This window comes from Oxyura jamaicensis, chromosome 11, assembly GCF_011077185.1.
Source record: "Oxyura jamaicensis isolate SHBP4307 breed ruddy duck chromosome 11, BPBGC_Ojam_1.0, whole genome shotgun sequence".
Taxonomy (NCBI): Eukaryota; Metazoa; Chordata; class Aves; order Anseriformes; family Anatidae; genus Oxyura; species Oxyura jamaicensis.
The window spans coordinates 7,250,025-7,275,496 of record NC_048903.1 but is presented as its reverse complement, the minus strand read 5'-3'; the positions used below and the strand labels follow the sequence as shown (position 1 = coordinate 7,275,496).

The window sequence follows — 25,472 nt, the reverse complement described above, 5'->3', positions numbered from 1 at the left end:
TATTATCATTATTATTTTCTATCTTAATAAACTGCCTTTATCTCAACCCACAGGCTTCACTTTCCCGTTTCTCTCCCCCATCCCAGAGAGGGAGGGGGGAGGGTGAGCGAACGGCTGTGTGGTGTTTAGCTGCCAGCCGGGTTAAACCACAACAATATTATGTCTTGTCCTTCAGTACAGCAATCAGTTCCTAAGTCCTTCAATTGAGAGCAGTGCATATGGAATGAGGTATATATGTGATGCAAGGGAAATGATTAGATATATTCAAAGTAGCGAATCCTGGATTAGAAATCCTGAGTTGTTTTCATGATGGTTCTGCTGATATACTGTAAGCCTGGGGACAGCAACGTTACTAATTTCAAGCCGTCATTGTGAAGTACCTTGATCTTATTTTATGGAGATACTGAATTATTTCATGTTCATACAAGTGAAAGAAAGAGCAGAGCTGGGGGACAGTGGAAAAACTTAAGTGAGTTTTATAGGTATGAAATAAACGTATCTCTGAAGTGCTTGATTTTTTTGAAGAAATATGTCTTGCCTAAGACCCATATTGCAAAATGATTAAATATTCTTGTCAACAAGGAGGTCATTGCTATCTATCCTTTCAGTCTTTGAAAGATATGGAATTAATGGGGCTCTTTATGTGCTTAATGTGGAAGAGGTGGTTTTGTACCCTACTGAACTGAGATCTAAAGCCCATCTGTTTTAGTCACTGAAAATTCCGTGAGGTCTAACTGCTGTGTCAGTCCAGCATCAGAGAGTGGAAGCAGGAGACTCTGCAGAGCTCAGGTAACAGACACAGATTTATGAGGTGGGAATCACAGTTGTACCATGCCATCTGGGATAGTGTGCACTATCTCGTACCATATACCATGTTGATGCAGCTCTCTGTCAGTCAGATTTGTACAGCATCCATCACAAAGTTTTAGTGCGTAAAGCTGTGCGAAGCAGCTACAAACTGCTAGGCTACCAACTTCAGGTTTGATTTTATAAGAAGGGAATATCAAATGTGAACACAAGGAAGGTACTGTCCCTTTTCTATACAGTTGCAAGGCCACTACTGGAATGCTACTTTTAGGCCATCTACCATTTAAGGAGGATGAAATCTTAAATAAATAAATAAATCAGAGAGATACTTTAACAGAGAAGCTTAATAAGTTAAGTGGTGGCTTGGTCTTGGCAGTGATCACAGGGGAAGGATTTTTCTCATTTTAGGCAACTCTTCAATCTAATAGGTAAAGATATAGCAGCAGCTGGTCTGAAACTGCTATTACAAGCAGGATGCAAATTCTAACAACGTAACTATTGAAACACTTAGCTGTGGAGGTGGTCGGTTCTCTTTTATAGCAAGTCTTTAAATCACGGCTGAATTCCTTTCCAGGCAATACAGTGCATCTCAGATACTGCAGACTTGATGCAGAAGTTGCTGGTGAGATGCATAGGAGGTCAGATCACGTGGCCATTGTCCCTTCTGATCTAAAAGCTTCTGAGTTGGAAGCACAGAATTCTCTTATTATCTTAATGCTAGCGTGTTTCTCAATGTGCCAAGAGATTCAGCTAGTCAGAAAAAAGTTCAAAACAGCTGTTGCTTAAATGTCATCTGATTATATTCTGATTATATTTAAGCAGAAAACAATTTAGAGGAGTAAAGTACTATCTAGACATCCTAATCAAGATGTGTCCCTATTGTACTGGACACTTAGTTTGTGCAGTAAAATACAGTCCTGGATATTGGGAATTGCTTCTAGAAATTGAAAGGGATTTTAAATCACTCGTTGAAATTTTCTGATACGGTTCCAGAATGAGTTAAACTATTTTTAATGACCAGAGGGACTAGTCATTTCTGAAGAAGGGAAGAAAATTACAGCCTGGAGAATAAACATGATGAGATTGGTAATTTTTTTTTATTTTTTTATTTTATTTTATTTTTTTTATTTTTTAATGAAAAGATTCAGATTGAGTGAATTTATCAATAAACATGATGAGTAAATGTTTAACCTTTAGGTTTGGTTTGTGTTCACATTCCAAACTAATATAATTAGAGAAGCTTAAACATATGTGAGTGTTGAACATATGTTTACAGAGTACTTATGTTTAACATCAGGAAGTTCACAAAACATTTTTCCATATTCCTGTGTTAAGTAGTCTTTTGCGTTAGTATTTTCTAAATGTCATGTTGAATAGTACATTAAATTCTAGGTTCTTTCTAAGTTGTCTGAGGTGGCTGTTTTACAGAGAAGATTTTTTTCTCAGCTATAGTAATTTCTTGCACTTAACCATTGTTATTATTTCCATGTATCTTTCTACTGTGACATTTTCTAGTAGGCCAACAGATCAAGGTATTAATAAAATGCATGACTAAGCAAGTTTCTTACTGTAGCTATACTTGCACGTTTCAAAGTGCCAGCTTGCATAAACAGCCCTTGCTACTACGATTTCACCTTTGTATGGGATTACCTTTGTTCCAAGCATACCGAGTCAGTCAGTGATTAACCAGGCATTGGCTAACATAGTTCATTGCGTTATGCAATTTTAATATTGCACCTCTTTTCACCACTGGAGGGTATGGGGGTGGGGGGGGAAAGCAAGTTTCTGCAATCAGCATGTTCATCTGAACTCTCCATAGGCCTGAGTGCTCCCAGTCCTTCTCCCCAGCAGGCCTTTGCAGGAGTGAGCAAAGCAGTATTACTAGAGCAAAAGGAGCTAGACGCAGCACACCTGTAACCAGGGATGTTGCCTCCAGCTCTGCTGAACCCCATTACACTGCGCTAAACATTGCCCAGCATTTGTGGGTCCTGGGACCAGCCTCACCCCACAGCTGGCCCCATGAAAGGGCTGGGAGTGGATTTGGCTGTGGTCTGGGCACCACCACTTGGTGCTGAATCCTCGTGTTGCCAGAGCTTGAGGTGAAGTTCTGGGCCTTCACCCCTACACTGCTGCAGAGAGGTGTTTCTGCGTGTCTTCCATTGGGGTCAGGGCTGCCTGGAGCACTGGGGAGCCCCTGCCCCAACACCTGCCTGAAGACACAGGGCCTGTGCCGGCCAGGGGGGGCAGTGGGAGCAGGCACAGTGGGAATGAAGCACTTGCAACCAGCAAATGGAATCCCCAACGCTTTGCCTTTCACTACTTCCCCTTCTATTAATGGAGCCTAATGTTATTACAAACTCCTCTATAGCACTTCTGGAATTATTTATTTAACAGGCACACAAAAGGAAACCCCGAGCCCATTGCAAGTGCTCGCCTGCCATCTGGTGGCCCAGGCAGCCACGGCACAGCGCTGTCCCCGCGCCATCGCCCCCAGAAAGGGGAGCAAAACAGAACGAGCTTGGGCCGGGGCCCGGCGCCTGGCGCGGCGGCAGGCGGGGCCCCTGAGAGGGCCGGGCCGCTTGGCGGCCGGTGCCGCGGGGCCTCCCCTCCAGGCCCGGCCGGTCCCTCTCGGGTGCCCGTAGCGGGCGGAGCCGGGCCGTGGGCGGGCGGCGCGGCGGGGCGCGGCGAGGCGGGCGGCCATGGCGGCGGGCAGCGCCATCCAGATCCCCAGCCGCCTGCCGCTGCTGCTCACCCACGAGGGCGTCCTGCTGCCCGGCTCCACCATGCGGACCAGCGTGGACTCGCCGCGCAACATGCAGCTGGTGCGCAGCCGGCTCCTGAAGGGCACCTCGCTGCGCAGCACCATCATCGGCGTCATCCCCAACACCAGCGACCCCACGTCCGACTGCGACGACCTGCCCTCCCTGCACAGGTGCCACCGCCAGCTCGTCCCGGCTGCCGCCTCGCCCCGGCTGGCACCTCCGGGGAGCCGGGCCTCGGGGACGGGGCTTTGCTGCTCGCCCCCCCGGGGGCAGCCTCTCCCCGCCCCGGAGCTTCTCCGGAGGGGACGCGGTGACAGGGGCTGGGGGGGCTGGCGCCTGCCAGAAAGTCGGGAAAGCAAGACCGGGCTGTAAGAGAATAACGCGATTCGATAAAGTTCAGGGTCCTTTAGGCTCTACCCGTCATCGGTTTTTGTTGTGGTTTAATAAAAGTAATAGAGACCTAGGTTCCTAAAAGCTAATTGTATTTCAGTGGGATAAAGTACAAATAGAACTAACATGCTTTATTCCTTACAAAACTTTGTTGTATTAGTGGATTCAGTAACGTTTTGCAAGAATGTATTTTAATTCTGCTTAAGGAGGTAGTTTAATCATAGTTTAATCAGACAAATGTGAACTAAAATGTTAATTCTGGATGAGACAGACTATATCACTGAAGAGCAGTAGTTTACAAACACTCCGTTATCTAGTGCAAATAGTTCAAGCAGAAATGTAAGCATTCCTGTCCTGTTCCAAGATCCTTTAAGTTATTTATGAAAAAATTACTTGTTCCCCAAAAGGACATGTGTATTATATTGCTATTGTTAGTTTGTCAGTTACCTCATTCCTTTTCAAGTTTTAAGGCTTGGTTTTGTTAACCTGTGTGCAAAAGAGGTCATGTAATTCTGTTACCTCTGTTGAAAATGAACTATGACCTCGGAGGTCCTACAGTTGAGTTTCTTGTTGGTAAAGGACACGTGAACTGTTCTGTGGAAGGTGCCAAGTAATACAAAGATTTGATCTGTTTTTAGGATTGGCACTGCTGCTCTGGCAGTTCAGGTGGTTGGTAGCAACTGGCCCAAGCCCCATTATACATTGCTGGTTACGGGCCTCTGCCGATTCCAGATACTGCAGCTGCTGAAAGAGAAGCCGTATCCAGTTGCTGAAGTTGAACAGTTGGATCGACTTGAGCAGTTTACTAATCAGCATAAATCTGAGGAGGAGCTTGGAGAGTTGTCAGAGCAATTCTATAAGTATGCAGTACAGGTAAATTATTCTGATCCTATTAGTATATCAGTTTATTTCTGCTTGTACTTAGACTTTTCTCTTTGTTTCTTTTTTTTGCCTTTCTCTCCACCTCTATCATGTTTTTCAGTGACAGGTAGAGTTTCAGTTCTGATAGAAAATAATTTTTTGGCATAGCTTAAGGTTTCTGTGTTGGTTTCCAGGTTCTCAGTACAATTCATTGCAGGATGGGTCTAACACGCAGATATTAGTATTACAGTAGCTTGATACTGTTTCATATATAGTAATGCTATAAGTATACTCTAGTAAAAGGAACACTTGAATAAGTGTTTTTTCCAGGATTCATGATACACATAATTGATTTATTTACTTCTAAGTATTCATTATAGTATTTATTAATTTTAAGTATATTATTAAACGGGAAAAAATGTATAGGATCTTGATTATAAACAGTTGTCCCCAGGGTATATTGAATTTGTGTTTAAAGGAAGTGGAGAAGAAAAATTATAATAGCCTTAAGGTAACTGGCAATATTTGTAATCAGGTTGTTTGGGGGCTACTAAGAGATGTAGGCATTGAAAAAAGCACTGGGAACTATGATACTTTTGAACTTCTTGAACCAGTAGAAAGCCCAAAGTCTCAATTGTCCCATGCTGAGTTAGTGCCTCTTCTGCATGCAATTTTTTTCTGTTTTTGGTAAAGCATCTAGACATATTTCGTGCTAATATTTAAAGATGCACTGCTTTTTAGGTCAGATAGTTCCTTACATAATTTAAAAAGAAACATCAACAGCTACAAATATCGTTCATTGTGTGTTTGTTACAGTTGGTTGAGATGCTGGATATGTCTGTTCCTGCAGTTGCAAAGCTGAGACGTCTTCTGGACAACCTGCCTCGAGAAGCTTTGCCAGATATACTTACTTCTATTATCCGTACATCCAACCAAGAGAAGCTTCAGGTATTATGTTCTTAACCTATTTAAGGAGAATTAGGTGTTGGCTATTTTCTTGTAGTTAATCGCTTTTTAGATAATTTTGCAGTTGCTTACACATGATATTGAACAGCAATAATGTGCTAGAAAGTATTTGAGTTACAACTGATAGTGAATAGACTTAACAAATTTCGTGCTGTTGTTTAAAATATTTTTCCATATGTCTTTATGTCAGAATTCACCTAAAAGTTAATTATTAGTTAGCGTTGGGAACGGATCATTTTGTACAACAACCAGAAATAGAACATGGATTACCCCATCCCGTGGTAAAGATTATAAATCTGTCTTCAAGTTGTGTTGAAATCTTGCTTATCAGAGTTGACAGATCACGGTATATTTAATGCTAACAATTTCAGAATCAGGTACCCTTTAATCATTTTAAAAAACGTTTAAACGTGTGGCTTTTTAAATACTGAGGCACTAGTGAAATTTGCATCTTATGTCACAATAACGTTATATAAAAATAACGTTTATGTTAGGATACTTACTAGTCTTCCTATAGTTAATTGCTGGTTTTGTAAGTTGTGTTGTTCCTTTTCTTTTGTCACTGCCGGTGCTATGAACTCAACCTTGAATTGAGAACGTAACATAAATTGTTTCAGAGTGCAACAGATAAAAATAAATGCAGTACCTTGAAGTGAAGTTCTGCACTGTAGCACAACCTCCTGCTCGAGGAAGGTACATCAAAGAACAGATTGACCATGTCCAGTTTTTGTCTGAAGTGATACAGAAGAGAGCAAGCTGTGAAAGCTGTGGAAATAGAGCCGGATTCTACCTATCTCCACACATCAACATAATTAAACATGAAAATGAAATAATGTATAAAGTCAAAAAAAAAATAAAAAAAAATGCACAAGGTGATTTTTTCTGGGTTAGCTGAGGAGATCATGCTGTAGTTTGTTCAAGAGAGAGCTCCTTTCTGAGGCTCTGTAACTGAGAAATAGAATGCTGGTAGATGTTTGCTACAGAAAATGTAACTGAACTAAGAAGACACTTTAAAAACGGGACAGACTTTTGTTCTTTGAGGTCCTTTGTAGTTTTGGCATACAGGCCTTAAGGCTAGATTTTGTATGCTGTAATCTCTTTCATTTTCTTGCTACTTCCTTTTTTCCCAAACCATCTATTTCATAACAGTGATCAAAAAACAGTAACAGCATCAACAGGGTTTTCCTTCCCCACATTGATAATCCATTAGTGTGAACTTGTTGGTTTCTTATAACTCCGTGCTCTTAGATTTTAGATGCTGTTAGGCTGGAGGAGCGGTTCAAGATGACTATACCATTGCTTGTTAGACAAATTGAAGGACTGAAGCTGCTTCAGAAAACAAGAAAACCCAAACAGGATGATGATAAAAGGGTATGGACCTTTATATCTGGGATACTTAAATATCGTAAATAAGTATAAAGCTGCACTTTTACACAGGCTAATGAACATTCACAATTCTAATCTGTGAGAAGTGTTGATCTGTGGCCATGTCTCATGGTCATTCTGTATCAGCAGAGAACACCCAGCGGCAACTTTGGTTGTTCAGGTACCTAACAAAGAAACCATTCCTTTAAAGTTACCCAGGCATCAGTTCTATTAATCTGGGCATTTTCTGACTTTGAATAAATGCTCTTTTTTTTTTTTTTTTTTTTTTTTTTTTTTTTTTTTTTTTTTTTTTTAAGAATCATCTGATGACCAGTATACGTACATGGTTTGTGCATACCGTGCAGTGAAAGATGTACATTTTATTAATAGCAGTGAAGGTGAATGACAGCTTTTGAAATGCAGATGTGTGTTTGAAATGCAAATGTGTGTTGTGAAATGTAGTTGGATGAACTGGGGCAACCTAGACGTTTGCTGCATCTAATTATATATATGCAATTTAGAAATCAGGAAGTACTTGAGAAATGAAAACGAGTAAGAAAGATGACTTACCTGTTTTGTAAAGATTATTTTATTCTGCCCAGTATGATGGGCTGCAATGCTAAGCCATTCAAAATATCACAGTAACTCTTTTCAGTTTTGTCCTGGTCTTCTGTTACCTACTGGATAAGATGAGAAATGCACTTAGCGAATAATGTACAGTAAAATAAAAACTAATTTTATACCAGCAACACCTTTTCAAGTAATTTAGTGGATTAAAACCTGACTCTTTCTGTTAAGTGGGCTTTCCCAAAATCTTGCATGTTTTTCTCATGGTTTCTATTCAAAGTCCAAGTACCCACCTTCTTCAAAAAAAAAAAAAAAAACAAAAAATGGTGCTATTCTCTGGCTTTCTGTTATCTATTTCATAGGTTGTAGCTATTCGTCCTAACAGAAGAATCAATCACATTCCAAGCACGACAGAAGATGAGGAGGAGGAAGAAGATCATGATGATGTTGTCATGCTGGAAAAAAAGATAAGAACATCCAGTATGTCAGAACAAGCTCTTAAAGTTTGTCTTAAGGAAATAAAGAGGTAGGAGACTTTCAGATGAGGGTTTCATTTCTTTCTTTTAGAAAGAAATATTGTATTAGCCTTTTATGTTATTATGTATTTGTGTTGGTTGTGTTTTAGAAACAATCTTTAGAATTTTGGTAAAGTGCTACTTTTTGCTTATAAATTTCATCATTTTGTCTTTTTGTCATCCTCTCGGATTTTCCAAATACAAATTCTTCTACATGTGGATTATAAATTAATAAAGCATTAAATTGTAAGCTCTAAACCTCTATGTTATGAAGTGAAAACGTAAAAGAAAAGGGGGAGACAAATAATACCACTGCTGTTAATAATCAATGGATCAAAAGATCCAGATACTAGTCTTTTTTCCTCCTTCTTTGGTGAGGAGATAACTGGTATCAGTGGTGGAGGTGATGGTTAACAACCTCCTCTGTGATAATGTGTATGCATTGTGTTGCATGCATTGTGTATGCAATGTATGCATAGGGATATGATACTTTTTTTTTCCGTTTCTGGTTATATAATGCAAGTAAACTTGTTTTACATTCTGCAAAGACAGTCTCCTAATTGATAGAATAGTTATTTACTTTTTTAGTATTGCAGCTGTTGGAAAGTTAAGAGGGTTTGCTAAATATCTTCCTAGCAGTACAGGAGAGTGTTTTACTTTGCAGTTAGTTCTTCGTTAGCCTTATGAAGTCTGTGCATGTACTTCCAGATTAAAGAAGATGCCGCAGTCAATGCCAGAATATGCTTTGACAAGAAATTACTTGGAACTTATGGTAGAATTGCCATGGAACAAGAGTACAAAAGGTGAATGCTTCTTTTATTGTTTGTCTTTGGCATGGACACTTTAGGACAAGTAGCTACAATGCAAAGACTATATATTTAGTTCTCTCTTGCAATTTTTTTTTTTATTGTTTCATAGTAAAAATGTTATTTATGGTACTAAAGCCTTTCAGCTTACCTTGTTTAAGGTAAGATCTGTATACTGAGTATTTTAGCCAAGTTTGGTTAAGAACAAGAGGGTGAAAAAGAAAAGTTGTCGTTATTTTTTTTTTTTTTGTAGTAAAAAATTTGAGTACAATAGAAAACAACAAGTATCCTCTCAGCTTTTTACCACAGTTTTCAAAAGCTTTGAGCAGAGATTGATATTATTCATATAAGAAAAGGATGCAAAAATGGAAAGCAAGAAAAAGGTAGAGAATCAAGCCTGACTTTTCTTTCTGACCAACGTGAGTAGATTAATTGGGCAGCATGACTTTCCAGAAGGTCTTCTGCTGGGGTAAAGGATTTTAGTTACTTCTAGTTTTTGAAGAATGAAGCTTTCAAATGACTTTTAAAACAGTCTGATCTTAAACAGGAATTTAATATACCGCACCATCAGAAACATGTCTTTTGCCTTCTTTGCACACATGGTGACAAATCTTGGCCTTTTTGAACTAGAGCCTTGTGTGTTCATGAATTTTCTTGTAAATATTTTCTTTAATCACTAAATTGTAAAAAGATCTGCATACAAATGCAATATTACTCAAAGAATCCTGAGGTGTTTGTTGACTTCCATATCCTATTGGAGGAATGTGCTCTCTAATCTCGCAGAATTATGCCATGCCACATGGCTCACAGTTTTTCCTTGAAGCAAAGTTGCAAAGTTTGTTTTCATGTTCATGTGAGTGATACTTTGGACTTCATAGGCACAGTGAATAAAAATATATATGAACAGAAAAATGGAAAATCCAATTAAAAATACAGAAAATTATGGTCATTAATTTTTTGTTCAGTGTTTCATTACAAAAAAAATCACATGGTTGATGGGACTAAAAGCTGCTGTCTATATGCAAAACATGCACAATTATTGGTATGAGGAGGTTTGCATGTTCAGCGTGTAGAAGCTGAAAGGTAGGTGTGTGCAGAGTTGAATGACTTCGTTGCTTCCTGCCTTTTCTCTTTATGTTATAGAGGAAAGGACAGAGTTTTGTGCTAAGCAATAGTTAATGTTTGGTGAGGCCTGACAATTTATCTCAAATTATGGCAATTGCAAAAGCTTAACTGTCCCAGTCCTAGTATCACAGGGGTATTTTATATAGTGCAAAAGCACTTAAAATGTTGTATAGCAAGTAAAGCCTGCTGTTCAAGCCAATAGGATCTTGCTTTGTTAGTCAGATGGTAGCGTAAGTAGATGGTGAAGAGGAGATAGGGATGAATTTGTGATTTGATAAGACCTGACAGGATCAGACTTGTTTCGGTAAGAAAGCAAATGCTGAAAATGTGTACGTCGCTGAATTGCTGTTTCAGGACAGGTATAAAGTTAATTTGAACCAGATTTCAAATCTCTGACACAGTGCATGTTTTGTTTGTGTTTGTTTTTTAATTCCATTATCAGTAGTATCTGTCTAGCTTAAGTTTACTTTCCTTATTAAAGAAAAGAGGATTATAACAACTTTGTTCTAGTGAAATGTTGGGTACAATTGTGTGTGTTGGGAGGTTTCCATTAATGAACGTGTTTGAGAATGTATTTGTTTCTGTTGTACTGTAGAATGAATTGTTTCCATTTCAAAAGGGAAATGTGCTGATATCCTTTCTGTTGTCAATGATCGATAGATCGCCTTGAAATTCGTGCAGCTCGAATTCTTTTGGATAATGATCATTATGCTATGGAGAAGTTGAAGAAGAGAGTTTTGGAGTACTTAGCTGTCAGACAGCTTAAAAACAACCTCAAGGGACCCATTCTTTGTTTTGTGGGGCCCCCAGGAGTTGGTAAAACTAGTGTTGGAAGATCAATTGCAAAGACTTTGGGTCGAGAATTCCACAGAATTGCCTTAGGAGGAGTCTGTGATCAGTCTGATATTCGAGGCCACAGGTAACAATTTACTCCTTTCCTACATGTTTTTTTTTTTTCTTTTTTTACAGAACATATCGATTATTTTAATTGTTCAGCTGATGTAGAGAGATTTTACTCATTTCAAACAGTGGTAGCTATCAATTGCTTTTCATTGGTATTCAATAATATAAATCAGGAGATAATTTTAATAATGGGAGAGTATATTCAGTGTTGAGATAGGTATTTATCCTTCTGCTATTGCCCTTTATCGTAACAGTGGGAACAGAATAATCACAAATGGATCTAGAAGTGGAACACAAAAATCATGAACTGTGAAGTTCACAAATTTGTGACTTAAGAATTGACATATGCTTGGGATAATTAAAAGTGCATTTATATTTCTAAGCCATTTAATCTTCTGTTATTTTGGCCCTGTGTGCTAAAATTCAGTAGAAAGTCTAATGCAAACAACTTTGTAATGTTGGATCTGATTTTTCTACTTTGAAGGGGAATGCAAAGATTTAGTTACAAGAAATAGTGTTTTATCAACAATTCAGTACTTTATAACAATGTTTGATGCTAAAGCCAGAGTAAAAACTGTAAAAGTGATGCTTAAAAGTTTCTAGGGAATAGCAACTGAGTTATTAATAGTATGTCAAACTTGTTGGCGTACTACTTCTCCATTTGTTCAAGGAACTTAAGCTGAAAGACTTCAAAGGAGATGTTTTGGTTAACTTTCCTTAGGACTTTAGTTTTCATCTTATATCGCTTTACGCATCTATTCCTTAGTCTTCTAAACCATTTGTTTATATTAGTCTGTTGCCCATACCTCACAACTGGGAGCATAACGGATGGGTAATGTAGGTAAGTAACTGCTAAACATCAGTGCAGCGTTTTTGGTTCCATTAAACATCTTCTATGCTTACTGCATGCAGTGTAAGAAGTTTGGAATAATGAATTTGTTAGGGCTCTAGAGATCTGTAAAACCATGTGATTTCTCAGTTGGCAAATTATTGCAAATTAAAACTATCAGTTCTTTGTTGATGCCTTGTAGCAGATAACTTTGCCCCATGACTGTGCTGCTGTTTTCAGCTCTCAGAATACACCATCAGTGTTGCTTCAGTTCCAGATTATTATCCTGTGATTTCTTTTTGTTTTCAAGGCATAAAAAAGACCTTGGTATTCTTATCACTTCCCTACTGATTTTAATGAAAACTTAAATGCCTAACAAAATTTATTTTGTGGTATCAAACTTGTCAGTGTGTAAGCTCGTTGTATGGGTGAGCACATTGGAGCGGTGGAGGTTCAATGTCCCAGCTGGGAGGAATGTGGAAGACTTATTGGGGAATCTTGTGATGAAACTCTTGTGCATAAACTTCTAGGAAGCCGGAAGGTAATGCACTACTAGGAATGTAGAGTTTAATATGTTATCGATCAGTCACTTCTTCACCCAGAACATGGGAGAAAAAGTATTGAAACAGCGGTTTTGTACTTGATGACAACTTGAAAATTCAAAGTTCTTTTGTAAACCTTTAGTTGAGCTCCCTTGGGAAAATGAGTAATGCGTGTTTATTCCTATACACATTCTTCTGTCACAGATCTGCAGGGTTTTGTTTTCCACTGTTGGACATACCTAGCTTGGCCTAGAGCATGTAGCATGATCTGTAAGTTTTTTCTTAGGGTAGGTTTAATCAACATACCCAGCAGCCACTGGAGGGCTAAATATTGCATAGTAGAAGTTTGCAGATACAATTGTTTTAATATTTTTCAGTGTCTAGCAACACTGTGTCTGTGATTGGTTTGTAAACCTTTCAATATCTGCCCTTCTTGCCAGTTTACTTAGATACTAATGGAAAAAGCAGCAAGGCTGCCCTCCTTCACTGGATGTTATTCCTGTAATTCACAAAGTGTCACTGTTTCAGTAAGTAAGGATTCTCATGTTTCAAATTACTTATGGTATGGATCCTAAAAGCAATTTAAACATCAGTCAACTACCAGTTGCTGTTTGAACTGGAACCACTAGAGGCTGTTGAATACTAAGCATTTACAGACATTAAGTAACTTTTTCCAGAGCTCAGTGCAAATCAAGCATTTCCAAAAGGGATACCATGTCTGTGAAACAGACATTATGAACAGAAGTAAAACTGTCATCAACTCTTACTCAATTGCTGGTAATTCCTTACTGTTTTCTTTATTTTTGGCTTTCCATCTTGCACTTACACCTAATACAGAAGGCTACAGTTATGTAATGACTTTAAAACTGTCAAATTCAGGTGCTTGTGGCTGTTGTTATAGTATTTTTGAAGGCATCATTAAATTATTAATGCATGTGAGAAGCTAATCTTCATTATAAAAATGTAAAAAATTAGCTGATGGGAAGTATTTGATAAGACAGGAAAGGAAAAACACTATTCAGAACTGACAAGAGTTTTATGTGGTTACTCTTCAACAAATGAGTGTATAGTTGAGTAGTAGAACTTCATGGCAGCTAGTAGGAGTCCCTTGTAACCAACTGCTTTTGCAAGGTTTGTGTAAGTAAAAAACAAGTTGAACACATTTTTTTTAATTCTACTTCAGTTTTTGTTCTGCATTTCTGCTTCTCAGATTTAATCAAGTTAAAACTACAGCCTTTCTGTAAACTATTCTTTGTAATGTCCTTTTGCATGAATAGATCCTCCAAGTTAATCCCAATCAAGTGAATCCGTATCGTGCTTCCAGCAGCAGTCATAGACAGGAATTCCAGAAGCTGTCTGAACGTGGGGCAGACGTAGGCTCCTGTTTCCTGAGTTTTACTGTTAAGTAGGCTGATTGTCTAGTACTACGTGTTGGGAGCCCTTCTTTTTCTCCTCCAAGCTCCCATTTAGGCTTTAAGGCGTAAGTTAAAAGTTTCCATTGACACTGCAGAAGAACGATAGTATATGTACCTACTAATGTACTAAACATTTACAGAATATACCAAGAGTACTAAAACATTAAGAAAGAAACTGTGGATCCACTTCATTTGCCAGCAGATAGTGCCTGAAATGGCATTCGCTTTGGCAGTGTGTTACTGTCGCAGGTGAAAGGGGTGTTCTGCTAGATTCAGCAAGCACAGCTAAATGTATTGGAGTGCAGCACAGAGGGCGGTGGTATCTCAGTCAGTGTGCTGTTCTGTGTGAGGTGTAACGAGGGCAATCTGCAATGCCCAGTTTCTACCATCGAAGCGTGGATCCTGTGCCTGCAGCTGGCGTTTCTGGGAGTCTTTTTTGATTGGGTGCGGAGCAGCTACTGCTGTTCTGCATTCCCCAAATGAAGTCATCATCTTGCTACAAAACCAGAACTGCTTTATCAGACATCCTCCAGCTGTTGTTACATGTACAACTCAACTACACCATCTGTAAAAGTTTGCTCTTTTCTTCTTGTTGGTAACTTGTATTAAAAAAAATATGTGTTACCCAAGAAGTTCCCTGAGTGTAAGATCTCCTCAGTGCTGATACTTTGTTTCGTGCATGAAATGTATGATCTTCTCTCTTGCATGCGTGTAGTTTTCTATTTTTAAAAAGGAAAGATGTAATTGCACCGTTCATTTATAGAGGTGCTAGTGAGATCACTGTGAATCTCTCTCTCCCCTGTGTGAAGCACTCTTTCTTTTATATCAGCACTTGTCACTTTCCAGAAGCTTGGATAGTTTACTTCTGGCTTAGCTATGTGCTGAAGATTTGTTCAGGTGCATCTGTGTGTGAAAAGGTGGAGTTCCTGACCAGTCACAGTACAGGCCTTGTTGTACTAGGGGGAAAAAAAAATAATAAAAATGAAAAAACCACTTTGACCCCTGCAGAATAGCTCTGTTACACAACTACAAAGCGTAGATACATTTGTAGAGCCCTTGGGTAGATGCAACCTTTGACCTTGGGGGAAAAAAAATGTTTTGCAAGTAAGTTCAACTAATATCTCCAGTGGCATTAACTTTGTTATCTTTTCCTGATTCTGCAGTTTGAAAACCACTGTAGTTAAAAACAATTTAGAACTTTTTGTTGTAGAACAACATGAAGAAATTGGGTCATGTTTCTATCCATAATGCTAAGACTGCTTTAAGGGTTCTGATTCATTAACATTCCTCATGTACCTTGGGAGAGCTGATCAAGTTGGATTTTCCACCTGTCTTTTCTATGATAGGTAGCTCCTGATGCTAGGCTGTGCATCTCTAGTGTTTCTTAAGGGTAACTTTTCACTGATTTAAAAATAACAAGATCACTAAATTATAGACCTTCAGTGGCATGAACTCTTAAGGTGTTTTTCAGCTGTTACTACAGAGGAGAGACAGCCAGGAAACTTGATCTGAACGTCCTGTTTTAAATGGAAAGGAGCTGATTCTGTTTCTAGGTTGAATGCATGGAGAGAAACTGTGTTAAAAAATGAGCAAAGCCACATTATATCAAAATGCTAATGTCAGAATATCATTTTTCTTTCTTTTAACCCTTGCTAAAATAATGAAAATAGAGAATAACATCCTTACAGTCGGTGGCTGCTGCTCACAAACAGCAGTGTTCATTTTCATAAGTTACAAGGCAAAGGTTGATGTCCAGACAGATAAAAGGCCATATCTGCTTGTAATTTTAATGTTACAATATTGTAGTGTTTTTATATGTAAATATCTGCTGAGTGTCTCTCTGAGAGGACTCTTTCACTGAGGTGTGTTCCATAGTAACCGTTTAGAAGTAAAACAGGCTATGTATGTTTGTATTTTTAAGGTAAAATACTAGGTTATTGTTCTTTGTCATTGAATGTATGGCATTAGCATTCCTTACTCACCTTGAAGATCGTGAGTCCTTGATAAGTAGCATAATGCAACAGGCGTTTGTCCATCTCTGATAAATGAAGGTGTATCACAGATTTAGACTGTTACGCATGAGAAGAGTACATTGATACCTAGGTGTGTGTTATCCTAAAATGTGTGGAGCCAAGTTTCTACTGTGTAAATAAACTTGAACATGCTTTTATTTGAAATGTAATGTGTTGATTAAACATCTACGTTGAAGTTAATTGTTTGATTTACCAAATCCAGAGACAATTTAAATTGCAAATGAGAAGAATGTACAGGAGGGAGGAAGAGAAAGACTAGTCAATTGTTAAGTAGTGAAAGGAAGAGCAGAATACTTCAGCCACCATGTACTTTTATCACCTGTTATCCCTAATTCTGTGGAGACGATGGTATTTTGCAGGACTCCTCCATATTTCCTGCTAAAAGTTCCTTGAATTTTGGCCTTTGATTTCTTGAAGATCTTTTGGGTTGTATAGGTAACCATTTCGTCCTTTTGGTAACAGTAGATCCATTTCAGTTGGACTGTTGTTTCTATTTTTTATGTGGTAGCTCATGACCCAAGGCTTATTTTGCACAGAGTGCATTTAAACAAAGAATCTTTTAATAATTCGCTGTAACTGTTGAAATCTTTTTCTTATCTCTTGCTTTAGAAGCCCTTTGATTTTGATAATCTTGATATTCTCTGATCTGTTAATTTCATGTGACCTGTTACCAATTGGCTTGAGTACCTATCTGTTTTTCTGTTTTTCCATCACCGCAGCTTGATGCATTGTTTCATCCTTCCTAGTGCTTGGGTTTTGTGCAATATTAAGGAACTTGAATGTGCACAACAATTTTACTGGAAGATTTTGTATATATGAGAATCTTCTGCAAGTGTTCATGTGTCATTAAATACGCAAATCTACTTTAAACTGAAATGACTGTGAATTGAAGTCTGGTTTCAGGGTTGAGGGGGAAAAGTGCATTTCAGTCTATCAATAACAATTTCTGCTGTTTATTAGGAAAGAAAAGGCGTGATTTTTTTTAAGTGTTTCTTTTTGGAAAAAAAAAATAAAAAACTTTTGCTTTTTTTTTTTAAAGGGATGAGGGGTGCGAGGGTGTAAACGAACACACGTGCTATTCAGAAAACCTTTTGGTACCTAGTACTTTTATTCTCTGAACTGTTTTGTTGCAGTCAGATGGTAAAGGCAGAGAGAGAGCTGGTTGTTCTTTGTACTTTCCCTGGACTAGAGAAACCCAGTTTATAAGCCAAAGCTGTTTTTTATAACCAGTCGGAACACAGGTATCTTGAAAATGTATAGAATTTAAAAGGATCAGCTAAAACTTAGCGTGTATAAATACACGTGTGCTCAGTGTATTGTCTTTAAGCATGTACTTGAGAATAATGTATCAAGCAAGTAAGAAGGTTTAATGTTTACTTAAATGTGTTATCTTGTTATTGGTATAGATAGAATATTAAAAATACTCAGGCTGCATTGTCTGTGAAGCATATAAAATGATTTACTGGTGCAGTAAGCACCCTGTGAAGAAAAACAGAATTGCTACAATGATTAGTCTGGTTGCACGGCTACGTGATTCACTTCTGTGAACTTCAGTTCTGTTTCAGCCTCATAATTTTTTGATAGCATTTTATGGGATCCTTTCATGTTTTTGGCAAGGTTGGTGTGTGCAGATGGAGAATGAAGTGACATGCTAGTGTAATAGCTCCCCCGTGCAGATTCTGGATCAGTAATAAATGTTATATAGTGTACTTCTCAGTGGAGAGGAGTGCTCTTGTTCACTGCGGAGTAACGCTCTACAAAAAAAGCAGCGAGGTGATGACAAACGAACACGTACTGCACCGGTCTGCTCCAGTCTGTAACAGCTGTCTCATGGAGGTGGTAATAGGCAAACTAAAATTCTATTGTACTTCTGCCTATTGAAAAGATCTTCCCAACTTTTATTTTTGCTCAGATCCGGAATTAAATACAGTAACTGCAGTTTGTTCCCTCAGTTGTTAAATATTATATGGAACTACTGTAACTGCTGTGTGTTTTGAGAGTGGTTTGTTGGTGATTTTTTTTTTTAGTATATTTAAGGTCTTGTCTAGTATGTTTTGAAATTACTCCCATGGTACTTTTGGTTTCATCATTCTAAATGTCATCCTGTTTATTTTGGACTGTGTTAAAACAGATCATGTGGCAAAGCAGGCCTGTTCTGCATATCTGCTCTCTGAGTGCCATGAGATAGGTACTCTAATTCAGCACTTCTTGTATCTTTTTTTTCTGAGTGATCAGCATTTTGTACTGTTAATTATTGTATTTTGATTAGTTACACACAAGCAGAAAAAGCTCTGATAAATACTGCAAACAATTGATATGTATGGTTGTAAAATATCTGTATTTATTGTGAAAAAGTTTTACTAGCTTTGCAGAATAAATTCAGGTGCCTTTTTGTTCTGCTGCATTGTTCCAGATCCCATTTCACGCTGATAGGGTTCATTTTATGAGCATCAGTTAAAGCAGTACATACCAGCCTTTCAGCATATTTGGAATTTGGACCTAATTTGTAACGTGCTGTGTAAACTATTGTGATGACAAAAACCCAGTTTCATCATTGTTAAAATTGTAGTATTAATGTTCCCAAATCTGTTTCTGCTTGCTCGTACAGTAGAAGGATGCTTGTACAATCATGCAGAATGCCTGTAAGCCATGAAGTTTCCATATTCTTCAGTGGATACGTAGTTTATCTTTCTAGACCAACTAGTGCAACATAGAACTGGAATTTCCATCTTCTAATATAATTGCTTATATTAGCTTAGATGTGTATTTCGTATTTTTATCTACTAGTTCCAAAAAGTTGTGCAAGAAAGGAAGAATTGCTGTAAGGTGGCTTATTACTGCATTTCTGAGCTTTGTTTTCAATGTTCCTACTCCTGTTCCATGCGTCTGACTCCTCTTTCCCCACACGTTTATTTCTCACAGACGCACCTACGTTGGCAGTATGCCTGGCAGAATCATCAATGGACTGAAGACAGTTGGAGTTAACAACCCAGTATTCCTTTTAGATGAGGTGGATAAACTGGGCAAGAGCTTGCAGGGGGATCCTGCAGCAGCCTTACTGGAGGTAAGAGATATCAAATTACAAGTATTTTTTTCACTTGTAACTAAAAAGAATTAAATATTGCACTTGGAAAATAGGAATTACTGGAGGAAAAATAGCATGAAGCGTCAGCTTTTTTACTCGAATGCCAGCTACTGGGATTGAAGTTCATGAATCTCTCTCAATTTGCACAGAGCAAATGCTGTCATACAGTATACCATGAAAGATGTTTTTAATGTCAGTGATCTGTACTTAAGCGCGAAGACGTATGTTGTACTATGTGTTCTGTACATGTAAAGACTCTTCAGGCCTTAAACATATTCAGAGGATTTTTAAGGCATTGGTTTTTAATGACCAAATGCTGCTAGCTATCTGAAAGAACTGTTGGCCAGCCAGAAGGTAGCTGATTTTTTTTTCAAGTTTTCCCTTTATTTCTTGGAATAATTTTAATACAAGCTTATTTTGGAGCTAACCGCCGTTCCTAGCATGGAATATGAATTAGTTGCATGTTCTTTTAGCAGCTTTTCTTTATGTTGTAACTAACATGCTGAGGCAAAATTTTTCATGTAAGTCACAGTTTCCATCTCCTTGACTGATTACGATGTGGCACAAGGCTTTGCTTTCCGTAAGTCAGCTGCTGTGTTTGCCTGGGAGTGTGCTTTTTCTGTAACTTTGGGACTCAGACCAAGATACAAATGAATCTAATTTTGAAGTACATGGTATAGTTTGACCACAAAGAGTTGAGACTTCCTTAAAGATACAGGTAAAATCAGGGACTTTGGTGAAGAAGGTAACTGTTGTAATATCTATCAACTGTTGAGATATTATTAATTAGGTTAGTTGTTGGGATTTCAGGAGGCTAGGCTGAATTGAGGCCTGGCCTTTACCTTACTCGTCCCTTCTCTTTCCCTGGTGTATGAAATATGATGATACTCCAATATAATTCCTTCTCCCACTGACTTTGCATATTTAGCAGTTTTGTTGTAGTAGTGTGCTATAGAGAGGAAGGAGTATCTTCAAGGGTATGGGGAGGAGATGAGAAGCCTTGCCCTTCCTCCTCATCTTAGCACTGAAGATTGTGCACATATTTCTGTCCTAGCACTGCTGAAGAGGAAAGGAGGGGATGAGGAAGGTAGTGGCACAGCAAGGGTTCACTAAACTGAAACACTTCAGACTGTTCAGTGTTAGTGTACTTAATGATTTTGGTATTGTGTATATTTAGTATTTCATTAAACTGCTGCACTGTTATCCTGTCTACCACCTTTGCAGTTCTCTCTGCCTATAGAGGCTACCATGCCATCAATGAAAAGCTTGAACTGCTTCTGTGATGGTTCTTTACCTGTTTCAGTCAAAATGAGTTGGATTAGTAAAATATCTATATTTTTTTGAGCTAGCCTGGCACATTTTCACTGAAATGATTTAGCAAATAATCCTATAAGCTTCTCAGTTGTCAGACTGAGGGAAGTGAACTTCTGTAGCTGGGAGGTTGTGGCTGGGGATAAAAGTAAATGATTCTAGTAGTATTTGCCTACATGGTCATTTTATTGACTCTTTTTTAATGATAGTGTTTAACATAGTGTTTAATATAGTGTTACAGTATGAAAAATGCTACGTTAGAGCAAATTAAATTACTATGATTTTTTAATTTTTTTTGTGTTTGAATTTTTGGTATTTTTTGTTGCTCTGGGATGCTTCTGCTTTCCATATTTTAAAGCCTTATTCTCAGTGGTACTCAGCTCAGCTTCTACTATGGATTATTCCAGTAGAGGCTTGTTAGGTTAGCTTCCAACTGTCTGCTTGCGCTGGAGTCTTTATGTAAGTTATTGCTAATTGACCAGAAGTTGCATCTGGAGAAGTAATTGCTCTGCTAACCGTGTCTGGGCTGCTCTCACATGAGATGTGTATACCTCTCTGCTGCTGCCTAAACATCCTGCAGCATGTGCTTTACCTCTTGTAAAGGAGAGCTCATGCCTGAACATGACAGCCTTTTGGAAAGTCCATCTGGAATGAGCGAAGGGGGCTATTATGTAAGAGAACAAACAGTAGCAAGTGGTCGCCTAGATAGCACATTTGGTTTTCAGACTGCTGATTCTTGTTTGGTAAGTGCCATCATTAAGTATAAATTGTGGGTTCTTTTTTCCTTACTGTGTAGGTGTTTTAAACACTCACTGACTGTCCGCAGTGTGGGAAATTGCCATACCCTATAAGCTTGGGAGCGAAGCCTGATGTTTTATAATTGCCGGATATGTGTTTAGGTCTAGTGCTGCTGGAGAGCTGTTGCTTAGGCAAAGCAGAATGTCTTCTTATTTCCAGTTACTGTTCATCAACAAGGGAATGCTTTAGTCTAAATTTAGATGACCTCACTTTAAAACAGAAGAAAATAGAAATGGATCCAAGTGCTTGATAGCGAGTATTTGTATGCAGGAAATTAGACCAGGAGCATAGCCAGGCAATTAAATGTTCATGGAACTTATTCTGGATTTTGTGGTAATGAAATGCTGGTACAGAGAAGCCTTTGTAGACATGTGAGCTATCGGCCATAAATTAATCAAGATGTTTTGTTCATTAAATGTTCTTTTTGTGCTTAATATTTTTCTATTAGTTGTGTATCTGAAAACTTTTGAACTTGAACTCTAGCACAGATAACTAGCTAGAGAACAGTTCTCTTCGCTTTGGAAAATCTGTTTTGATTGCGCAGGCATTGTGCTGTTTTATGTCTTAGGAAATTGATACTGTAATGAAGAATCGTTAGTCCAGAGAAACTCTAACCCTTGTAGAAAATGTCAGATAATTCATATTTTAGGTATTCCTTAGATAAGTTTTTTTTTTTTATTACAGCTTGCTTTACCTTTATCAGATGGCATTTTTGCATGCAAGTACAATAACACAACTATTTTATAATAATATGATGTTATAATGAGCAGCCTAGCACTTAGCAGAAATTGTAAGAACTTCTAGTTAGAGACTAGAAGGAGAAAGAGATAAACATGCATGCAGACACCTGCTATAAAAAGTGATTGTTTGTTCTGACCATAAAACATTTCTATTCTGAAGATTTTTAACTTTTCAAAGATTTAACAGAATTTAAGAGTAATGAAAATTAAGAATTGTTTCTTTCCTAACTAGCTAAGAAGTGCTCAAATTCATTTTTTTTTTTTTTAAGAATTATAAACACTGTTCTTGGCTGTAATTCAAGGTGCTAAGACAAGGCATGCATTCATTTGGGTATGGGCAGATAAATTATGTTGACAGTATGTGCCATTTCTCAGGAGACGCATAGGTCCCGTTATTTGTAAGGTGAGAATTCATGTGAGCACAGCATTGGTCATTCTTCGTGTGGGAAGAAAAAGTGTGGCGATGCTTTAAGGGGGGATGGAGTGAGGGTGGTACATAGGTGGTGTTAAACGACACATTTCTGAGTGCCTGAGCAGGAGGAGCACAGTGAATGGGAGCAGTCACTGCATTTACCCAGGTGAGTCAGTCCCAACTGACCAGGTTACTATTTGGGATGGACAGATGACTGAATTTGTGCGTAAAGGAAGAACGGTGAGTGTAGCTGACCTTGACTTTAGCAAGACTTTGGCCAGTTGCACCCACGTTATTCTTTCCGAATTGCAGCCTGGCTGGGTGGATACCTAGACAGGTATAAAACTGGTTGGGTGATCAGGCCCAGACCGTGGTGATGAGTGGGTCTGGCTCTGTCTGCAGGCCTGTAATATTCTGAGTACCGCAGGCTGTACAGGGACCTGTCCTCTTCATTGCTATTATCAGGAACCTCGAGGAGGTGATGGCATGCACTTGCATCACATCAGCTGATGTCACCAAATTAAGGGAGACCGGTCACAGCCTTGAGGGCAGGGCTGCTATCCAAGGAAACCTAGACAGGCTGGAAGCATGGGCCAGCAGGAACCTGACAAATTCAGCAAGGATAAGTGCAGGGTCCCGAGCTCGGAAAAGAACAGTGTTATGCCAACACAAGCTGAGGAAAGGCTGTCTGAGCAGATCAGTTGAAAAGGAGCTGGGAGTCTGTTAATACCAAGGTGAATGTGGTCCAGCAGCACATTCTTATCAGCCAAGAAGGCCAACAGCATCCTGGGTTACGTTAACTGGACATAGCCCGTAAATAAAGGGATGTGATTGTCCCCTTACTTGGCACTTGTTAGGCTGCATCTAGAATATTGCACCCCACTTTGGGTTCCCCAAAACAAGTAAGATATTGAGAGAGTATGTGGAAAATTAATTTGAAAGCCTGTTACTAATATGCTAAGTGAAAATTCCAGCAGTCTTGAACTTTTTTAGTGTAAAATGATCATTTGAAAAAAAAAAACAGGAAGAAAACCACTGCGAGTTGAAAATACGTATTCAGATATATTTGCCATCACCTTTGTCTTTACCTCTGCATAAATTGGCTAGAAATGTCAGTTCCTGATACTATGAACTGAATGTGATAGTGAATTTTAAGGTGAGGAAGAATTTCATTCACTGATTATTTTTGTGTGTGACCCAGCCAAAATAGAAGTTGATAGTTTCATTTGTGGAGGAAAATGGTGGAGTGAGTTTTATTTTGTTCTTTCACTGAAGAAAAACTACTATTTTTAAATTAACTGTAAGTATACTAACAATGAAAGGAACTGTCACCTTCCAACAGTATAAAGCAGAAGGAAGGATAGAATCTTGGATGCAGAGTTAAGTGGCTTGCAGTGACCCCAGTCCCGTGAGAAGTGGCCTCCACAGGACCTCTTCAGCCTTTGGCATCAACTGCCGGTCTAAAGTTATGCTGGCAGTGGTTGGAGCTGTCGCTGGTATTGCATATCGGGAAATTGAAAGGCAATCATCAGGATTTTTTTTTTTTTAAAAAAGAGAGAAGCTGAAAGAGAAGATTCAGAAAGCATGTTAAGCAAGTAAATTCTTAAAATCAGCGGTGTTCTGTAGTGGAGGTACATTAGTGGTCACAGAAACATTTGGTAGCCATATGTGATATATCCCTTGTGCTGAGTTAATTAGCTTCCAGCAGTTTCTGATGTGCAACTTCATAATTTAACCTCATTACACACATTTTATGTTGAAAATAATTGTGCTGTTTGAATTGTTCATGTTAAATGCAAGGCGATGGACAGGTAGGATCTATTGCAGTACTGCTGTCAGTAGGGCAGAATTAAAGGTTCTATTACCAACTTTTTTTTTGGTATGTGGTATGGAATCTAGTTTAAAGTAGTCAGAGCTAGGCAGAGTATTGAGGCTTTAATAATATTCATATTATATTTTATGAATGTAAAGTCAGATTGACAGATCCAATTACAAAATGTGTATATTTTATTTCTGTCTAATGGAGCAAATGCATCAATTTTATTTTCACTCTTGTTAAGGTCTTGGATCCAGAACAAAATCACAGTTTCACTGATCACTACTTAAATGTAGCCTTCGATCTGTCCCAAGTCCTTTTCATAGCTACAGCCAATACTACAGCTACTATCCCGCCTGCGCTGCTGGACAGGATGGAAGTCATTCAAGTTCCAGGTAACACTAAAGTGTTTTTATTAAAATGGCTAGTGGAAGTCCTTAAGGTTGGGTGTTTTTCCTGAAATAAAAAGCAGTTCTTTAAGCCTCCTAGGAAACTAGACTTTACAGGCAGAATCATCAAAAGAGACTGTTCATAATGCCTCCATTACAGACTGTCACGAGATTGGAAGGTTTTAGTATAGCACTTACTAAAGTTCAGTTTCAATTACATGGAAATACATTACATTCTCAAACAGTATTTTCACTAATTGATGTGTTTGGCTGTTGGTGGGTGCATTTTTTTAAGATTCCAATGAAGAAAGATCTTTGAAAGACTAAAATTATATTATTCTTCACATGAAGTTATGAATAACCACGAAGTTATCGTACCAACAGCCCTTTAAGTTGTAGCTGGTTAAAGACTAATTGCAGCAACTGACTGGGTCTGACATTGAAATAAGTATTGGTATGAAAAGGAAAAGCTCCTCCAGAGACCTACATAGTTACTGTAGAGAGAAGAATCTCTTGAGCATTTTCTGTCAGCCCACACATTTATAGTTCTGTGTGCAAATTGCTTGGAAATGCTTAGGACTTGAGAAGATAAAGCTGGATGTGAGCATCACAGGAGTTAGAGCCCATAAGTATTATACTTTGATCAGTATGCAAAGAGAAATAGCATAGCTCTGTAATATACTTAGGATACGCTTATTTCTCTCTCACTGTGTGTTTGCTACAGCAAAGTAAGTTCTTTAGGGTGTCTGAAGCCTACTAGTACAAAATTTTTCAATTTTTAGAAATACTGTTTATGAACTAATAGCGTGAGAAGAAAACTTACTGCATTGAACGATTTTCTGAAAATATGTTTTCTAATCTGTGTGAAGTAATTCAGTGAACTAAGGGCTAGATCTTCAGAGAAATACAGGAAGTGTAAATTCTAGGTGTTGCAGAAGCGACCTGAACTGGGAAGCCTGCATTTGATATACAGTAGCCAGTCTTTTGTCTGAGCACGGGCTAGACTGTGAGAAATCTCGCTCCTACTTTTTGCTC

General features: G+C 38.4%; 1 protein-coding gene across 2 annotated transcripts in view; it reads left to right on the top strand.

The window, feature by feature from the left end:
* The first annotated feature begins 3,425 nt into the window (after nt 1-3,425).
* LONP2 (lon peptidase 2, peroxisomal) overlaps nt 3,426-25,472 on the top strand; it is a 39,508-nt gene continuing 17,461 nt past the window's right edge. The window contains exons 1-9 of one of the 2 annotated variants that reach the window (XM_035337004.1): nt 3,426-3,739; nt 4,598-4,832; nt 5,637-5,768; nt 7,035-7,157; nt 8,081-8,244; nt 8,942-9,036; nt 10,825-11,083; nt 18,809-18,950; nt 24,293-24,443. In XM_035337004.1, the coding sequence (XP_035192895.1) occupies nt 3,507-3,739; nt 4,598-4,832; nt 5,637-5,768; nt 7,035-7,157; nt 8,081-8,244; nt 8,942-9,036; nt 10,825-11,083; nt 18,809-18,950; nt 24,293-24,443 (1,534 nt within the window). In that variant the 5' untranslated portion in view covers nt 3,426-3,506. The remainder of the gene's footprint in view (nt 3,740-4,597; nt 4,833-5,636; nt 5,769-7,034; nt 7,158-8,080; nt 8,245-8,941; nt 9,037-10,824; nt 11,084-18,808; nt 18,951-24,292; nt 24,444-25,472) is intronic. The other variant, XM_035337006.1, reaches the window with a different exon arrangement.